Source organism: Heloderma suspectum, chromosome 5 (assembly GCF_057233095.1).
Source record: "Heloderma suspectum isolate Gila_16-S chromosome 5, 16-S_ref, whole genome shotgun sequence".
Classification (NCBI taxonomy): Eukaryota; Metazoa; Chordata; class Lepidosauria; order Squamata; family Helodermatidae; genus Heloderma; species Heloderma suspectum.
This window is the reverse complement of record NC_139462.1, coordinates 157,447,233-157,467,201: the sequence shown is the minus strand read 5'-3', so window position 1 is coordinate 157,467,201 and position 19,969 is coordinate 157,447,233. Positions and strand designations below refer to the sequence as shown.

The window sequence follows — 19,969 nt, the reverse complement described above, 5'->3', positions numbered from 1 at the left end:
TATTTGATAATGGAGTATTTTTCATCCTTCGATGAACATAGGGTGAGTTTGCACATCACGCTAAGCCAACCTGAGAATAGGCCATGGTAGGTGGCTTGTCTGTTATTCCCAGGAAATAATAGCCCACTCGCTGTCTTGCCATTGCTTGTCTATTCCTCAGTCCTCCCGGTCATTGCCGGTACATATCCTAGGGGCCTGTGCGGCAGAAATACTCATTTCTTTATTCTCTATGTTAGCACCCTTTCTTCAGTTGGTCTGCTGGGGATGCCAGCTCATAAGGGAAACTTCTCCCCGCCCCCTGCATCAGATCACCAAAGGGATTTAAGTTTCTGAGCTCTTATGAATGTGGGAATGCATTTACAAACTTAAAAAATATATTATTTCAGGGGTCTTGCACAAGTGCACAGGACCACTAAATCACCTGACCTTTATTGAGCCCAGCATAGCGGTATCCCAAGACTGCTCTTTACCCAAGTCTACTGACACCCCCCTCTTGTCAATGTCCGTGTCAATTTCATCCTCTACTTCAAGGCTTCTCTTGTTAGTGAACATCTTTTTAAAACAAATGTCTGCTTCACCTACTACAAAAGTAATAACACCTGCTCCTAAAGTTCCTCTCCAGCCACTTTTGGCTTCCCCACCCCTTCGTGTTTGTTGTTTTCCTCCACTGGTCTCCATTGCTAGCTGTTAGATGTATATGAAGATTACAGAGCAGTGAGTGGGATCACTAAACGTACATGCATTTCAAGGCAGAACAGGGACTGAGTGGGTAAAGTACGCACATTTCAAGACAGCCAAGCGAGGTGGATTGGTAAACAAGCACAGATTTCAAGCCAGACAGGTGAGGCAGATCACTAAAAATATGCACGTGTCATGGCAGAGCAGTTGTGCAGGAAAAAAAAAATTGCATAATTTTTTCGGGACACTCTCTGGTGTCCTTCCTTCAAGATTTCTGTAAAAATTTTTTAAAAATATCATTCTGAGTCAGAGGGTGCTGAGAAGGGATTAGGGAGAATGGCATCAGCACTAGCAAGATCATAAGGACCAGCCTGCTCTTGGCAGACAGCTCTCTAGCCATCACCAACAATCCATGTTAAAATCTCTCTGCTGGGTTCAGATGTCACAACAATCCACCCTGACAACAAGCCATGTTGAACAACCCTACTACAAGCAATGGATTCTCAGGGTGGCTTATTTGCGAAAAGCAACCCACTGCAGAAAAAGCGCTCTGTGTTGAGACATCATGCTTAAGCCACCCTGCAACCGTCCATACAAACAATCCACTGTGGCTTAGCGTGACATGTGAACCAGGTCACTGTCTCAATAAAAGAATTTTTTTCCCACACAGAATTTATTTTAGAATATTTGGGCAGAACCTCAAAATTCCTTTGTAGGAAATTAATGTGTTTGAGTTTTTCTTTTGAACTACCATATCTCCTCTAGAAAATCTTGACTTCTTGTTTTGCTTTGTCTTTAGATATGAACAGGAGGACATTGAATTAAAGCACAACTCCACATTAAAGCAGTTAATGAGGGAATTCAACACCCAGCTGGCACAAAAAGACCGGGAAATAGAAACAGCTGTAAAAGAAACTATCAGTGAGTTGGAACAATATCCTGTATAGCTTTGACAGGCTCTTTTTGGAGGGTCAGTTTAGAGGAAGAAATGCCATAGATTTGGGGAAGAGCCAGGATTTTTGTGTGTTTTCTTCTTTTTCTCTTCTGTTAGAGCTGTGTAGAGGCATACTAAAGGGTAGTCTAGATAACCAGGCTTGAACCTTCCTCCCATTTATTCTCCATTCTATCCTTTGAGTTCTCATATAGTACTGTTATCTTTTGGTATATGCTATATATTCAGGTATGGAAACCCATTCAATTTATGGAAATTATAGAAATGTCGCAGAAATTTCTGAAATTATTTGTAGTCATGAGTTTACATGAGTTTACAAAGTACCATAACATCTGTTTAGTTTTTTGCAGTTTAAAGTTTGCATTAATCTGTTTGAAACCATGCTGTAAATAGATGTGTGTTGTTTGTGTTCCTTGAAGACAGTTCTTATAAATAGGCACTGTATTTCCAGAAATATGCACTACAATTTTACCTCTGGCCAGTTATCACCTGCTGTGTGACTGGAAGAGGTGGCCAAAGTTTGTATTGTACACTATCTACTTCTGCTTCTTCACCAGAACTGAGAATGAATAAAATTGGGTGGACCTCTGCCCCATTTTGGGCAATGCCCTCGTCTTCCAGCATCCCCGCACCCCATCCCATACTACTTAGGAGGGCCTCTGACATTCTGACTTCCGGTTCAGAGCCATGTCGCCCTGGCAGCATTCTGCAGAGGCTCCATGGGATGCTATCTCAAACAGCTTTTAAAAGGCTGAAAAACCTTTTCATCTTCCCCTGGAATTAAAAGAGGAAGCAAGAGCAGCACCTGGATGAAATCTTGGAAGAGCAGCTTATTTTGCGAAGCAGCAGAAGGGTTGAACTCCAAGGTTAGTCTGCCAGAGCTTAGACATCGCTCAAAGTTGTTTTGAAACTCTTATCTAATTAGGAGAACACAGGGCTGATGAGTTCCAGATGTAGTTATTAGTGTTTATGGACTAAAGAATACCAACAATATTTGAGGACCTGCAAGATCTGTTTGAAGAGAAGGATGGCAACATCAAGGAAGAAAAAAGGAGCAGGATCTCCGCCGACTCCCCCTATACCTCCCATGGCAAAGTCTCTGAGAAGCGATGGAAATACAGGGGAGTTGCTTGCTCTGCTAAAAACGTTGTCTTTGCAGTTTGCTGAACAGGCTAAGATGCTGGATACAATTCAAAATTCCATCACCGTCCTGCAAGGCGCTATGGACTTAATTAACACTTCTTGGCAAAAGATGGAGGCGACGGTTAATGAGCTGCAAGATCAGGTGGCAGCACAGGAGATTGCATCACAAGCTTTTTACAGCAATTTGTCAGAATCTCCCAACTTGAGGCTTTCATGTGCAGGGCAAATGTACGTATGATTGGTATCAAAGATCTACCTACTGATGTAAATTTGTCTACTTTTGTACTTTTGCATGAGATACTCATGCTCATGTACTTTTGCATTTGTCTACTTTTGTACTTTTGCATGAGATACTTCCTGTGTCATCTGATTATTTACTTGCTATTGAGCAGGCATTCCGTGCGCCAAATGCCAAAAGGACTGATTATACGATTATAGTCCAATTTGCAAGAATCTCCACAGTCCTGCGTTAGGTAAGAGAGGGTGGAAATCTTTTTTGGGGGATCAAAACAAGATAATGTTATTTCCGGATTACACCAAAGAAGTTTCTGATAAAAGAAGGCAATTTAAGAAGGCGAGAAACCTGGCAAGACAAATGAAGTTACAATATCATTTAAAATATCCTGCTACATTTTGTATTTTTTCTGAAGGTCAGATGAAGACGTTTCTAAATCACGAAATGGCGGAGGCATGGCTAATCGGAAAAACACACGAGACTTCTGTTCCAGCCCCATGAACTGGAATTTATAAACATGTTTTGTCAATTGGCTATGTTTAGTCTGTAAGATCCAGGCTAGGCCAGAGATAACTGCTCATGTATATCTGTCTTTTTTCTCTCATTTTTTTTCTTTTAAATCCTTTTTCTTTAAAATGGATATGATATACTGTACTTAAATCTGCTGCCTGAGGGTGTATAGAAATATGCACACTCATTTATATATTTGGAAATGATACTAAAATATAAGTACAAAATACATTAGTGATTGTTGTATTTTTTCTTTTTTATCCTTTATAATTCTTTTCTTTTTCATTATTATTATTAACATTATCAATATTGTGATACTAGGACTAGTAGTATTTCTGGCTGGTTGATTTTAAGCTTTATTATTTTATAACAGCATAAAATTTATTAGTGATTTGTTATTATTATTATTTATCCTTTTTAATTTCCTTCATTTTTTATTATTACTGTCATTATGAGACTTTGGTTAGTAATATTTTTGGCTGGTTAAGCTTTGCTATTATATGTTCAGTTATATGTTCATATAAGGGCAATGTATGGTTATTGGAAATGAATTGTAGGCCTGCTCCCTTGCTATAAGACTGATGATATGATATTGAAATGTAAGGTTGATTATCTATGCTGTACTGAATTGTAATATTGGCAATGTTATAGGTATAACTTTTAAGTAGAATGGTATTTGAAGTTTGTGTGTAATGGAGTTTAAATTTAATCTTTTTAAGTAACCTGTTTTATATTTTTTTCTTTCTCTTTCTTTCTTGCTTTCTTCTTCCTTTTCCTTCTTCTTTTTTCCCTTTTTTCTCTCTTTTTTTTCTTTTTCATTATTGCTGTGTCCTCCTAAGAATACTGTATTGTTGGGAAACTGTAGATAATGATTAGGTTGTCGCTACTGTTTATTTCATTTATAAAGATAAAAAATAGAATAAAAAGTATTAAAAAAAAAAGAGGGCCCCTGACATCCTGAGAGGCTTTTTGTGGGGTTGCAGGGGACTGGACATAGGAGGAACAAGTAAGAAACTGTCCACCCATGAACGTCTTATGTTAACTTACCTCAGGATCCAAGCCAACATGTTCAGAAAATCCTACCTTTGCTTTTTCTGCTTACAAGTATTTTCATATGTCTTGAGGATGGCTCCAGATTGGCCCAATATGGGAGAAAGTTGTTTCCAACAGACTGCACTAGTAGTTGTAAATAATAAAGATAGAGGAAGAAGAGGTGGTGGATACGCACCTGGATTTTTTATAAACTTTAGATTGAAGTTAACTCCTTGCATGCCACTGAAGTTCCATCTTGTTTACTGATTTTGCACAACAGTATACTGGCTTTCACAGCTCAGTAATAAGCCCACCTCATTACTGCTCTTGCTCTTGAGGCTGTTCTTGCATGAAAGAACATACATTCGTTACATTTGGGCATTTTGAAAGATGCTAATAGAGTTACTTGTCTTTCATGAATTTCTCTCTTTACAGTTTCCTCTGTCACTGTAGTGGCTATTCACGTTTTCAGCATGTGTAGAATGTCTTGCTACTAATTTAATGAAAATTTAAAATAGCAGTCTAGTCATATGCCATATTAACACTGCTGACCATTTTTAAACAGGTAAAGCCCAAGAGGTTGAATCTGAACTGATAGAAAGCCACCATGCAGAGATAACTCAATTACATAAAAAGATTCTAGAAAAAGATGATGACCTACAAAGGACGGTTAAAAAGTATGAAGAAATACTTGAGGTATGCCGTATTACTTGTTTTTATGTTTTTAAAAGTCAGAATATAATTTTATCCTGTACTATTGCCTCATGATACAGACCCAGACCCAGTCTTGTTCACTAGTTTCGTTCTAGTTTTGTAGAACTAATAGTGTACAAGTATCATGACCCATCGTAGCCTGGTTTTGGGATGGAATCAGCATTGGCTGTCCTGATGGGTGCCCTTCATCGGGAGAGGACCCCTTCCCCCACTTGTCCAGGAGGAGGAGTAAACCAGGGCCCAGTTTCACTTTGCCAGATTCCTAGGCTATTTTAATTGTGGTTTAAAATAAACTCTAGTCAATTACTAAACAGAACAACTACAAAAAAAAAACTGGTTTGTTTAACAAACCTAAGTTTCTTTTGAACCACAGTTCCAAGTTCGCACATCAGCTAAAGCATAACGGAATCCTAGAGAGGTTGGAGGAGCACTTGAGCCCAGCACTTTGCATAGTCTCCTTCCTGCTTGTTCATGTAGTACTAAACTATGGTTTAGTCACATTACATGTGAATTAGTCAATGTTGGTGACTTTACAATAAATTTTCAGATTTAGAGCTCAAGCTGTAGTTTGTTTTAATTGGTAGATCAATCAACTAAGTTTTAGTTGATGAACTATGGGCCTGCTTTGTTTTTAGAGACTTTTGGTTCTGGTATTTTAATGCTATAGGGAATTTTAAAGTAAACATTAAAGATGGTCTTTTAACAATGAAATTGTAAGTTATACTATACCTAAATAGTTCAGAAGGAATCTATATTGACATTGTGGTAACATGCAAATTTATTTAAATTTAATCAGTTAATTGGTTAAAGACAGATGAATAATCAGCTAAACATTTGGGTGACAGCCGTACTCATAATCTTAGAAGAAAGGGTTGATCTGTTGTCCAGCCCATTATTGCAAAATGCTAGGACTTGTGTAGATAAAGGATATGTTTGTATCATAGAATCTATGGCAGTTAATTTTTGAGAGGTATTTGGTTATTACCCACATTTTTTGTTTCCCTTATACAAATATGTGATTGTTATTTCTAGCTAACTTTATTACTTTTTATTTTGGCATAAGTTAATTTTAGATAACATAGGTTATAGAAAGAAATGGTTTCTTGTCAGATTTCAACTTTGGCTTCTTCTAAACGGCTTGGTGGTCATTTACCTTTAATGAAACACTCTAATTGAGAGTTTATGCAGGTCTGCGTAATTGAAAGACTTGTAAGTCAGCACAATTAGTAATTTATGTTACCTTTGATCTTGCAAACTAGATCTGAAATGTGCATAGAGGTGGGAGGCGGGAGAGACTTATACCTGTATGCAATATCTCACTTTAATTTAGGTTACCAAATGAGCCAGGAAAGAGAAATCTGAATTCAAGCTTGAAATCCTTTATTTTTGTTGTAGTCTTTCACATCTGCAGATAATGGATGTGAAACGTAGAACAATTGTAAGATTTAGACAATTAGATATCACTGATGGTCACAACTGGATTTAGTGAAATGTTGCTGCAGCAAGGTTCACAACTAAAGACATGATGGTGGATGAGAAGGTCCAGTGGGTGAAGTTTGTTTTGGTATGTTTGGTTATTATATGTGGTGGTGTTAAAGGAAACTTTTCTGTAAGTAGAGAAGGAACAGAGCTGCATGGAAGAACTTCCTCATTCTCTACTGCTGTGAGCTTGGCTTACTTCCTAGAGACAACTGGATTTGTTTCAATAAACTATTGAATTGAATTGCATGTACACTGTCCAGTGTGTGGCATCTTGTGTATTCCTACTTTCTGTTTGTGACACAGTAGAGTTAATCCATAGAAATGGAGTTATGTGAAAGAGACAAGCTCAACAGAACCTGTCCCAGCCAGAGGGCTGAATTCCATTTCAGAGAAGCTCACAGTGGCTGCTTTCCAGTGGTGGGCAGGGCACAATGCAAAAGAGGTGAGGCAAAAGGAGACAGGCCAACATCCCAGCATATTTTATCTTAAAGCTCTTACTGCCAGTAACTAAGCCTTAGGGGAGGCATTTCAAGCTTTCAGAATGTGTCCTGGGGCAGGGGCGGGGGGAACTACAGGAAAGTCAGAAGCCGCCAAACAATTGGTGGTTGGGGAAATGGGGGGACATGGGAAGGACCCTGGCTGTCTAGGGAATCCTAGAGGGACAGATTTGGCCCCGAGCCTGAAGTTCTGCACCCCTGGCTTCGGTTAATGTCTAAAATCACTTCATTACTTTAGGAACATAAAATGTATTATGTAGAACTTGGTTTTCTCATAACATTATCATTAGAATTAAAAACATTTAAAAGTAACCTCGGTAAATTTGTAGTTGCCTGAATAAATCATATTCTTAAATTTAATATACCCAGCATAGTAATTTTATGAGCAAACCAAGTTATGCATAATACATTTTAGGAATTTCATCAAGTAGTCCCTGAAACAGCTAAATAATCCTAGAAACCAGAAGAAGCAGGAAGAATTGGAGGCAGAGGAAGACGAGTATACAGCATCTGTTCCTGTTTGTAAGAAATAGGTCATGATAGAGTTTAGGGAAACCTGGTATGAAAGAAAAGCTATTGACAGCTTGTTTAGCTGGGAAAGACTGTCTTATGTATTAGAAATATTATCTAAGTATATTTAATTTCAGAAACTAAGCAATCTCAACCTATTATTTGAAGAGTGACATTTGATTCCCTTTTATAAATAATCACTGTTAATAAACATCTTAATTTTTGTTTATTCTGAAAGGTTGTCTCTAGTAGTGGTAACAATCCCATGCTTAGGCCATATAAACCAGGCTACTGAGTTTCTCTTAGGTATAGAGGGCTTATTTTGGTGGCAGTTAAAGATTTTCTAGCTGAGACAGCACTCTCTAATGGTGAGGTCTAATTGGGAACTTTATTAGCAACTGTGGCAGTGAGTTCCATAGGCCCAAGCCTCAAAGTTGTTTTTTGGTTTTTTTTTTTAAAACAAGACATATACGTGGGATAACCCACAAGTTTTTCCATCACATGTGGTGACAGTGGTGGGATAGATAATGTGCAGTGTTTCTCTCAAATGTGGGTTTTAAGACTGCAGCATCTAACCAGAACAAGCAACACAGGCCTCTAATAAATCCCAAACCATCAAGAATTTACATGTTCTTCAGATATTATGATATAGTAACTCTAGTCACATGTTGGGAAACAGAGTATGACTTGGAACATCCCTAAATGTGTTAGTAAAAGATATATTAGATCAATGATTTTCATAAGGAATGGAAGAAATATCTGTGCTGGGAATCTTACTGGGATCTTGCTTTGCTGGGATTAAAAAGACTTCTCCCTGCAGCTTCCAAATTACCAGAAATTGTACATCTCTAAGTCTTCCTGTTATATATTTTTTAGAAATCATTGTGTGGGAATAAAGGCCAGGTAGCAATGTGTGAGTATCTTGTCTTAAAAATTGTATTCATCATTCTAAAAAAAATAATCCAATCCAAAATTGATCAGTTTTTCCAATTTTTCAGAAAAAAACAGAAGGCCCTTGGGAACCAACCCCCCCATTTGTCTGGAATTTTTTTCAGTCCTTCACATGTCTAGTCCTGGTTTGATTAAGGAATGGGCACGGAGTCCCTACCCAGTCTCATTGGCCCTTATTTTTCAGTGTTTCCGGTTATATTATATATGGTGGCAGATTCCTCACTAATTTGTTGCATCCTTGTGTGATCACTCTGCACCTGCTATAGGCATTTAACACGTACGTGTGTGTGTGTGTATTCAGTAAAAGATTACAGTCCTGCTTGGCAGTTATTTATTTATTTATTTATTGCATTTATACCCCGCCTTTTTTCCTCTTGGAAGGAACCCAAGGCGGCTTACATTCTCCTCCTCCTCTCCATTTTATCCTCACAACAACAACCCTGTGAGGTGGGTTGGGCTGAGAGTCTGTGACTGGCCCAAAGTCACCCAGTGAGCTTCCATGGCCGAGTGGGGCTAGAACCCGGATCTCCCAGCTCCTAGTCCAACACTCTTGCCACTACACCACACAGTTTTCACAGTATAGCTTTGTTTATTTAAATCAAGTGTAATCAGAACTAGCTCTATGGCTCTAGAATACGAATACCTTTAAAAAATCATTATATGCAGTAGAATGATTTTATCAAAGTTCACTGGTGTATTTTTCCACGTGAATTAGAGCTTTCATAGACAAGTCCATTTCTATAATAGTATTTTAAAAGTTTGGACATAAAGGGTGTGATGTAGCTCTTTGAATAGGAGTTTTGCGGATGAAGCTGATAGAAGCCAGATTGCACCCTAACTGTGCAGTGTATAAATGAATGGATTTTATTTTTTTTCTGAAGACACGAGAGGAAGAAATGACAGGAAAAGTAAATGAGCTGGAGAAACAGCTGGAGAAATTACAAGAGGAATACAAACAAAGACTGGCAGATGAAGAAAGCTGGAACAGTGGTGAAGTGAGTTGGAAAACATAATTTTACATACTTCCTAAATTTCTTTTTACTTAGGAATTTATTGTAGCTCTTAATTTTATCATGTTTTCATTTCTGCAGTGTTGGACGTTTGAGGTAAAGATTCTGTGTGATCCACAGAATTTTTAACCTTCTTTTGATCTAATTATTGAAAAAGTGGTTGTTATTGTTGTTACCTTGTCTTCTCACTGTTGACTCACATTTGAAGCAATTTCAGTTCTATGCCACGGATGCAAAGTAGGTTAACCTCAGGAACTATTCTTAGCTGTCCTGGTTTTATATCAACAATAAATCAAGTAGTGGTACAGGGTTTGCTCCATAGTAAATTAGTTTGCACTTAGTTGCCATTGAAAAGTAATGACAATTTAATTACATGAGTCCCATTGATTTTAATGGGAACTAAGTGCCTCTAGGTTAGTGTGGATCCACTCCATAATACTTCATTCTTGTTCTTCTACCGGTGGTAACATACAGGATAGCTTCACACATTACAACACAAGCTCTGTTGCAAAAAACACTTTTTTCTGTCTTATCCTTGCAAGTTTCTTTTCTCATATTACGCTAAAAGTACCGTGAAGAAGACAGCTGAACTTGTGCTTCCGTATCTTCCATATCATTGCAATGTACAGCAATAGGCTGCAAACACATGGCTTCACAAGTCAGAAAGAACTTCCAGTTTCCAAAGCTGGCATGCAGGAGTATTTCTAGCTCTCCAGTAGTGAACCAAGCTTCCCACTTACTGTCTCCCTACCCCCACCCCTTTCACTTTTGAGAAATTGGAGATGAAATACTTGAAAGAGTATATGCGGGCATCACATAGCCTCTGTAACAGTAAAGGGTAGGCCAGTAGAGAGGGTCTGTCTCCACTGTGTACCTAACTCACAATTCTGTATGAATTGTTCCTTATATGTACAATCTTGACTAAGTAAGAACACTATTAGAACCACATGGCAGCCAATTGTAGATATGGAGAACAACATGGCCCATTCTATTGTAGGTGTGGTCTTCCTATGTATGTGGCCATACTATTTGGGAGGATCATAGACCCACAACAAGAGACTGCTCTCAACCTGCTGCTGGTAACTGATGATGCTCTATTCCCAGTTAATGCTACACTCTGTCCTGGTGGGCTATGAGGAATAAGCAGGCAGTTAGACCTTGGGTTTGCTCACTATAAATATGCCAGTTCCAAAAGGAAGTTACTTTAAGCATGGAGTTTACAGTTCAGGCATTGCAGCCTGGGGCTCAATGACCCTAAACTCTGTAAGTGTAAATGCCCTAGAATTGCAGCCCAAGTGCCAAATATTGCTGGCTAAATATTCCCTATGAAAGTTGTAGGCATCTTATACCATTAGTTTGTTTGTAACACTTGGATTTATTTCCACTCAGTGTCCACTGTTCAAGATACATAGCAGTCACTCCTGTTCAGTACTGGGACTGTTCACATATAATCACAACCCAGCGGTTTAAAAATGCATGAGTTGTCATTCACAAGCGGGCACTAGTGGGGCACACTGCCTGCAGCACACCTTCCACTTCTCTTTTACCCCACAACCCATGACCAGGTTAACCACTGGGTTGTTTAGCCCCTGAACAACCCATCGGTCCAGGTTTGGACATTACAGTCCACAACCTATGAAGGAGCTGTTGATGGGTTGTGGGGGAAAAATGGAAGTGGCAGGCACACTGCAGGCAGTTCCCGTGTGTGAACCAGGTCACTAACTCAGATGTTTTGCAATAAGCTTATGAAGCACAGAAATAGGTAGTGGCATGTTAACCAGGAAATTAATAGCAACTTATGTGGGTCATACAGATTTTTAATGCTTTCTCTTCTGTTATGGGTGTAGAGGAAAATATTTTATTCCATGTTCATATTTTCTTTGTTCTAGGTTACAATAACAGAACTTCAGGTAAGATTGGCTTAATGAATATATTTATGTTGTTTTCCACTAGCATAAAGACACTAGACATTTTCCTGTGATGTTGTTTACAAAACTGATCAAAAGTAACACGATAAGTTTTTGCATTGCACATTCTCATATGTGTGCTATACTGAAGTGTTTGTATTGTGTTTCAGGCCCAGCTAGCCCAAAAGACAACACTTCTCAATGATTCAAAGTTAAAAGAACAGGAATTCAGAGAAAAGGTAAGGAACTGGTTGGAAAAAGAAAGAGCTTCAACTTTAGCTTTCAGGTATATTAAGGGATTATTTGACATGGTAAGAGAAGGCTACTTAAAAACAGACTCACTCACCCCCAGCCTATTACCAGGCTTTTAAAAAGTGAGTCTCTTCAGCGCTAGCAAAAATCAGTTTGTAGTTTGCAAAAACAAGTTCAGATAACACAGGTTAATTCTGTTTCAAACCTGTTGGAGTATCATGGCTACCAACTGTGGATCTTTGCCCTGTGAGAGAAAAGAAAATTTTCAGCATATTTTCAAAGTTGCAATTCCCAAGGTTCTTCGGGGGGAAAGCTTTACTGTTAAATTGACTTCTGGCCAGTTTAATGTTGTGATACAGTTTGTTTTATTTCTCCATTCAGGCTCTAGTCCAGATTCACATGTTACTGTAGTTAACATGTTTATTTCTCCTGCCCACAATCACCATTCATGCCAGTGGAGGGGGAAGCTAGTCTCTTTGTGTATGTGGAGCTGTTGCCTCCATTGAAGTGAATAAGGAAACCTTGTAGGAAGGGAAGTTTAAAAAAAAAAAATGTTATTGCCATATTTTTTTATCTTGCCTTTCTCCAAAGAGTTCACATAACCACCCTGTGAGGTAGGTTAGGTTGAAAGACACTGGCTCCATTCAGTAGGGGCGGGGGTTGGTGGTGGTGGTAGGGTATTTGAACCCTGGTCCTAGTCCAACACTGTAACCACCACACCATGCTGGTTTTAAGTGTGCATAGTTGAGACCTTATGACTCAGAAAGCTTCTTAGAACAAGGAGGGGTTTTTTGTTCTTTGGAGGGAGATACATTTGGATACCTGATCTTTAATTAGATATTTGTAATTTAATCTAATGGAAATAATCCTCCGTCTTTACTAGCATTAACCAGTATGTCTAATGATCATTAATATTGTCATGGTGGGTTAGAAGAAAAAGATACAAAATATTTAAAATCCAGAGTTGTAACATTTGAGGGAGAAGGGTTTGGTACCTTTATGGTTTTCTTTAATGTTTCCTACATTCAAGAAACATCAGTGTTGAAACATATTCCAAAAACATCTCAGTTCTGTTTGTTTTTTCCTCCTCATCCGTCACTTTATTTTTAGATTCATACACTACAAGACCGGCTGAAAAATTATGAGAAGAGCATGTATGTCACAACAGTTGAAACTCCTTACAGAGGTGAGGAATGTTTGTCTTGGCACTGAGCTACAGAATAAAGCCAAAGAAAATTATTGTGGGCCTAATTAGGGTGCAATCCTGTGCATCCTTACCTGGGAATAAATCTAGTTGGACTGTTTGATTGAGCTACACATAGGGTAGCATCCAACATTGTCACGGCAGTAGCACTAATGACATTGTGCTAGCACAAACCAATACCTGCATAACGTAACTAGCACAATGGGGAAAAGTGATGATGTTAACACTTGATAATAGTTGTGTTTCTCAGCCACTCTGCTCTCTGGTGTTGAAATCTTGACGTGCATCTGTGGCCCTTCCTGTGTGATCTTGGAGTACGTATTTTCTCTAAGGAGTGCTCTAAAAGTTTACGTATATCAGGTTAATGATGTTATATTAAAATGTAGCTCTTTGGGCTAATTCTGAAGCTCTTTTCCTGCATGGAGAAATACAAGTGAAAAATATTGCAACAAATCCACATAGACTTTCCAAGATCTGTAAATGTAAGATTAGATGCTTGTCCACTTTCACTCATGGATCATTTCCCATGCAATTTATATATACGTATTCCTCCTTGGAAAAAAAGATTATGTAGATATCACTAATAAAACATAGTTCATGTTTTCAGTCATTTTCATTCCAAATACTTACATAATATGGAAGCTAGAAGTTCAAAGCAGTATATCATTATGCATTGTAGTAATGTAGTCATCCTGATGATACAGATCATGGCTTGTGCTTTAATGATTTTTTGTTTAGTTTAATTCTATCTTTTTGGAATGTAACTTATAAACATGCTTGTCACGCGTGTCTGTGTGCGCATGCACACACACACACAAACACATCTATATAAAAACACCTGGTGTCACAGGAATACTGGAATAAAGGCAGTTTTTATAACCAATAGCTAACATTTGATACAGATGTAATTTGAACTTTTCTAGAAATTGGATAGAATTCAAAAGGAGATATTTTAGATCTCTTCCTAAAATCTTGGGAGTAGTGATGTCTTTTTCAGTGGCAAGAAGACAAAACATAAATGTGACTGAGAGTTGGCCTGTGAAACGTCTGCTTGAGCCAGGCTCAGATTGGAGGAGGATACTTTTGTTTGAATAATCTTCTGATTTTGGAAGTGAAGATTTCCAGTGGCAGCCAGGAATGTTTGCCCGAATGCAAGCTTTATTTACAGGTGTATGCGTGTTATTAAGGTTATTATCTACATGTAGTAAGGAAAGTAAAATGAGCAGCTATTCCTAGACTTTTAAAAATGTTGCTTATTAAATGAACATAATTTGAAAAGTAAGATTCATAGCTTAATCTTCAAGAATGTAGCTATTTTCCCCTTGACCTCTGTTTTTAAGCGTCTGGTCTAAGAGGGATAGTTAGGATGTTTCTATTTTAATATTTCTTATACGAAGCAATTTAAAAAATATATAGGTTGCCATTAGAAAACAATGAAATAGTTGCTAAGAAACATAACAAAGTTAGATTAGAAGTCCCAAACGAAACGCATACAAAATTCTAGTTAATATATTGTAACTATTTTAAATCTTTTTTTCCTTAAACATTTGATGTAAACACACACACACACACACACTCAGAGGGTGCCTGGGTGCCCTGTGGTTTGGCTCCCAAATGATCAGATTTTGCGGTTGGAGAAGCCAACTGTCTGAAAGAGCCAGAGGTGAATAGTGTGGTTCAGGAAAGCAAAGAATCAAGTTTCATAAGCAGCAGCCAAAGATCTGAAGAGTTAGGTAAGATAGTCTAAGATGGGCATGGTGCTGCATTCTGAAGGCACTGGAGGGTAGGGCTTTGTGGAGCAGGAGCTTATGCCCAGACTGAAGATCATGTTCTAAGGCTGGGAATTCATAAAATTTGGTGGATCCAGATTGGTCCTTCAGTAACTAATTGACATTTGTTAATTTGTTATAATTTGGTCAGCTGGGATAAGTGTCCAAACAATCTAGTTGCTTAACCTGATTGTATGTTTCTGTATAAAAAGAGATCTGTATAAAATACTGCTTTTTCTCTATGCAGATGGGAACCTTTGCCATTCAGATGTCTCTCTCTTTGGGGAACCAACAGAGTTTGAATACTTAAGGAAGGTGCTGTTTGAATATATGATGGGCCGTGAGACAAAGGTATCCCTCTCGTTCAGGACACATAATTATCATGTTAACAATAATTGTGAGGATGGAACAACTACACAGGTTGGAGTACTATGAATCTCTTCCAGGACAAGCCAGAGATCAACTTACTTGGATAAATGCAGCATGGTGGGCACAGAGGGTACTTTCATTGTGATCTTCAGCCAAGACTTCAGTCTTAGTGAGGAGAGGATATGGTCTACTACAATGGTTTTCAGACTGTTTAGGCTGAGTACCCTCATTACAAATGTAATGCAACATTCATCCTCATGTTTCCAAATGCCCACATACCATTATATTATGCTGTGATGTAGAATCAGAGTTATTATCGATTCATATGATTTTTTAAAAAACGGCTGTTGATGCTTTTAACAGGCTGTAAATGTGACCAACGAGGGATATGCTACCTAGGAATACAATGTTCAAATGACCCATCTATTTGTTAGAAGATAATTTCATGTCTATGTTAGAAAAAGCAAAACAGGATAGGATAAATGAACAAAATTCCCAATTTCATGGTTAAGACAGGTGGCAGTTGCTAAAATGAAAGTGCTTCTGATTTTTTTTAAAAAAAATCCTATCACTTCGCATCAGGATACTGCAGAAAGTTTTAGATATATGTCAGTCAGTATATGGAATTATAAAATGCACAGAATTGAGGGGGAATTTTATGGGAGATTGTAGTTCTGTGGTAGAGCACATGCCTTGCATGCAGAGGGTCCCAGATTCGATCCCCGGCATCTCCGGGTAGGGCTAGGAAAGAATCCTGCCTGAAACCCTGGAGAGCCATTGCTAGTCAGTGTCAAAATTATTGGGCTAGATCAGGGTAGGCGACATGCAGCCCCTGCTGTTGCCCCCCCCAACGGCCCCCCATAATTGTAAAAACATATATAAAAAAACCCTGGCATCTGGAGCAGCCATTTTGACTCTTTTTTTACCTTTTTTGTGCTCTGTACAGAACACCAAAAGGGTCAACATTAGCTCTGTACCCATTCTAGACATCATTATTTTATTTTTTTTAATTTCAGTGCTGGGGTGGGAGGTGTGGCCCATGGGGGTATCCAGGAGGCGTAAATAGCTCCCGGACCGCTTGAAGTTGGGTATGTATATGTAATAAACTAAAACAACTCTTAGTGGATATTGCTTCAAGGGAATTCTTTAACAAAAATTTGATACAACATTTCATACAAAGTACTATGCATCTATGAGAATGGCAAGAATGTACCCTAATGTGTTGGAGATGGGGAAGGGGAACATTTGAACACATTTCGTTGGAAAGTTCTCATGTAAAAAAAAAGGTCAGTTATTAAAAGGTATTAGAGAAATAATAAGATAAAGTAGTCCATTCAGTCCCCAAATTATATTTCCAGAGGCAATAAGGAGGCATGTTAGAAAAGAACATATACTGGTGGTTATGTATGTTGTTGTTCAGTCGTTAAATTGTGTCCGACTCTTCGTGACCCCATGGACCATAGCACGCCAGGCCTTCCTGTCCTCCACTCTCTCCCGGAGTGTGCTCAAGTTCATATCCATTGCATCAGTGATGCTATCTAGCCATCTCATCCTCTGCCGTCCCCTTCTCCTTTTGCTTTCAATCTTTCCCAGCATCAGGGGCTTTTCCAGTGAGTTTTCTCTTTGCATTAGGTGGCCAAAATATTTGAGCTTCAGCTTCAGTATCTGTCCTTCCAATGAGCAGTCAGGGTTGATTTCCTTTAGGATGGACTGATTTGACCTCCTTGCAGTCCAGGGCACTCGTAAGAGTCTTCTCCAGCACCACAGTTCGAAAGCATCAATTCTTCGGCGCTCAGCCTTCCTTATAGTCCAGCTCTCACAGCCATACGTTACTACTGGGAAAACCATAGCTTTGATTATACGAACCTTTGTTGGCAAGGTGATGTCTCTGCTTCTTAACTATGCTGTCTAGGTGTGCCATAGCTTTCCTCCCAAGGGGCAAGCGTCTTTTAATTTCATGGCTACAGTCACCGTCTGTGATGATCTTGGAGCCCAAGAAAGTAAAATCTGTCACTGCTTCCATTTCTTCCCCTTCTATATGCCAGGAAGTGATGGGGCCAGATGCCATGATCTTAGTTTTTTTAATGTTGAGTTTCAGACCAGCTTTTGCACTCTCCACTTTCACCCTCAACAAGAGGCTCTTTAGATCCTCTTCGCTTTCTGCCATTAGGGTGGTATCATCTGCGTATCTGAGGTTGTTGATCATTCTCCTGGCAATCTTAATTCCGACCTATGATTCATCCAGCCCGGTGTTTCTCATGATGTACTATAAATCTGCTTCTTTACCAATTTTTAGCCAGTGGAGAAGGAATATGTGGAACACCATGTTAATGAGCAAAATTACAGCTTACAAATATTTGTGGGTAGGAAGAAACAACTTAGCAGAGATTATTCAGAAAAAAATGGATTTTATTCATTCAGTTCTGAAAATAGGTATAGGCCTAATGATTTAGCACTATTGGATGTTTTGACAGTGTGACACAACAAATGAGATCGATAGGTTAATTTACTGTACTTTCTGGGACTTGATTTTGCTCAATTTCTGAAGTAGCAGAACTATATATGGCTGTATATTATGGGTATGCGAACATTTTAAAAAACCTTTCTGTGGTATAGCTCTCATTCTTCCCTATTTTCTCAGCCGTATTCCATTACCGCCCATCCATGGAGCTATAGCTCCTTCCCTCCACCATCCCTTTCCAAGTGAGATGCCAGACCATCTTCCCTGCAGTTCAAACTTCTAACTTTGAGCTATCCTTGGATCTCTGTGGCCACAGCTTCAATCCTTCCACTGTATCTTTCAGCAAGTCCCAATTTCCAGTCACAAATTATTTGTGTTTGCTGCTATCTTTCCCTAGCCAGGCCAGACATCTGGGAGAAATAATGAATAGTGGAAAAAAAGCTAACACTACATTTTGCCTCAGCATGAATTGAAGAAGAAAGAGGTGTGCCATATGTCTTTTGAGGCACCAAGATCTTCTTTCCTGGGGCCACCAGCAGCACAACTAGTGGTTGCAAGCTCACCTGGAGAGAATTATTGCCATTACAGGAATGCGGTTGTATGCATGTTGACATTTTCACCAGAATTAGCCACATTATCTTGGAAATCACTTACCTGTCACCCCTAAAGGAACAAAAACAAAAGTTAGGATTACTTGCCTCCTCCCACAGTATATCTACAGCATGTGCTTTTGTTTTTTATATAGATTTCAAAAATTTAGCTGAGCTCCAGTTTACATTTCCATAGCCATTGTACAGAATCCCAGCTAATCTTTCTCATATTTTAAGGTCTCTATTTATTAAAATTGCTTAAAGCAGGTTTGATTCAAACATCTTGTGATAGTTCCAAAGCCACCATTTTTCATATGTGCGTATGAAGACCAAGTAGCAGACTTTCCAGCTAGAAAGGTATTGGATGCATGTGATAATTAGTATTGCTGCTGGATGTGTTGTTGATTTGTAATTAGGGTTGCACAAAAGCAGTCCTTGATCTGTAGCACACTAATGTATACACGTTCTTTATCTTTTTTGTCTGAATTATTTCTTATTAGGTATACTGAAATCCCAAAGCTTACAAAATTCAGAGGACAGATATCTGTGTAGATATTTATACATGGCTCCATTAGACAGAGAAGTGTCTGTGAGGAATTAGAATATCAGTCTGTGTTGTGTCTGGCTGTCTCTTATGTCTGGATTATAGTACTAAAATGACAGGGATCACGATCTCAGTCTTTTGTTCCTTTTCTTACTACATCATCCATGATAACTAATGTACACAAAGCTCATCTGAGCACCCTTGCACCAATTTTTCCACTGTGAATCATTTTTATTGTTTAACATTGGCAGGGAGTTGAAATCATATATTTAATTGTTCATCTGGATAACAAATGATGCAGTGACATTGTACAGTCATCAGATTTTTTTTTTTTAGTTTTTCTGGGGTTCTGATTGCATACAGTAGGTTTTTTCATAAACTGGGCCATCAGTGCCCACCCCCCAGACCATATAGCAGAGTTATTGACAAATTCAAGCTCATGAAATTGTTTACTATATATTTCTTACTGTTTCTTTGTTCTCCTTGCAAGAAATAGCAATCAGAAGGAATGTTAGAGAGTGTTACTTTTAAGTTGAACTTGTTTTCAATTACCCTGTTCAGATGTCATGCTAAACCATGATGGTTAGCATTTTTGAGCTAACCATGGTCGCTTAGCTTGATGTCTGAACGGGATGATTTATTCAACCATGGTGATTTATTAACTACGCACAAACCACAATCACTAACCATCTGCTGCAACGTGGTTTAGCATGATATCTGAATAGGCCTCCATGGTTAATGGAACACTACCATAGAGCTCTGCAGTAAGAGCAGCTGAAAATGGCCATTACAAGAGAGGTGCTGCTGATGGCCATTGGCAGCCATTTTTCTTCTTCTTTTCTGCTTCTGTTACAAAAATAAGCAAAAATTAAATAAAAACGGCAGAAAATTGCACAAAATTGCCATATTGCTAAAATGCGCAAAATTGCTATATTGCTAAAGTGTGCATTTGCACAAAAACGCTAATGCGATGTAGCAATTTTGCGCAAGTGCACATTTTAGCGATATGGCAATTTTATGCAATTTTATATTTGTTTTGCTTATTTTTGTAGCGGAAGCAGAAAGAAAGACGAAAATGGCCACCAATAGCCATCAGCAGTGCTGCTCCTATAATGGCTGTGTGAGCCGCAGAGGCTGCTGGGCTGCATGACGAGTGATT

At 38.6% G+C, this 19,969-nt stretch overlaps 1 protein-coding gene across 12 annotated transcripts in view; it reads left to right on the top strand.

Annotated features, from left to right (window-relative positions):
• GOLGA4 (golgin A4) overlaps nt 1-19,969 on the top strand; it is an 80,586-nt gene that overhangs the window by 49,621 nt on the left and 10,996 nt on the right. For 11 of the 12 annotated variants that reach the window (XM_084857960.1, XM_084857956.1, XM_084857955.1 and 8 more), the window contains 7 exons: nt 1,478-1,599; nt 5,116-5,246; nt 9,586-9,699; nt 11,604-11,624; nt 11,792-11,860; nt 12,984-13,059; nt 15,094-15,197. In XM_084857960.1, the coding sequence (XP_084714086.1) occupies nt 1,478-1,599; nt 5,116-5,246; nt 9,586-9,699; nt 11,604-11,624; nt 11,792-11,860; nt 12,984-13,059; nt 15,094-15,197 (637 nt within the window). Of the gene's footprint in view, nt 1-1,477; nt 1,600-2,187; nt 2,497-5,115; nt 5,247-9,585; nt 9,700-11,603; nt 11,625-11,791; nt 11,861-12,983; nt 13,060-15,093; nt 15,198-19,969 lie in introns of those variants that run through there. The other variant, XM_084857964.1, reaches the window with a different exon arrangement.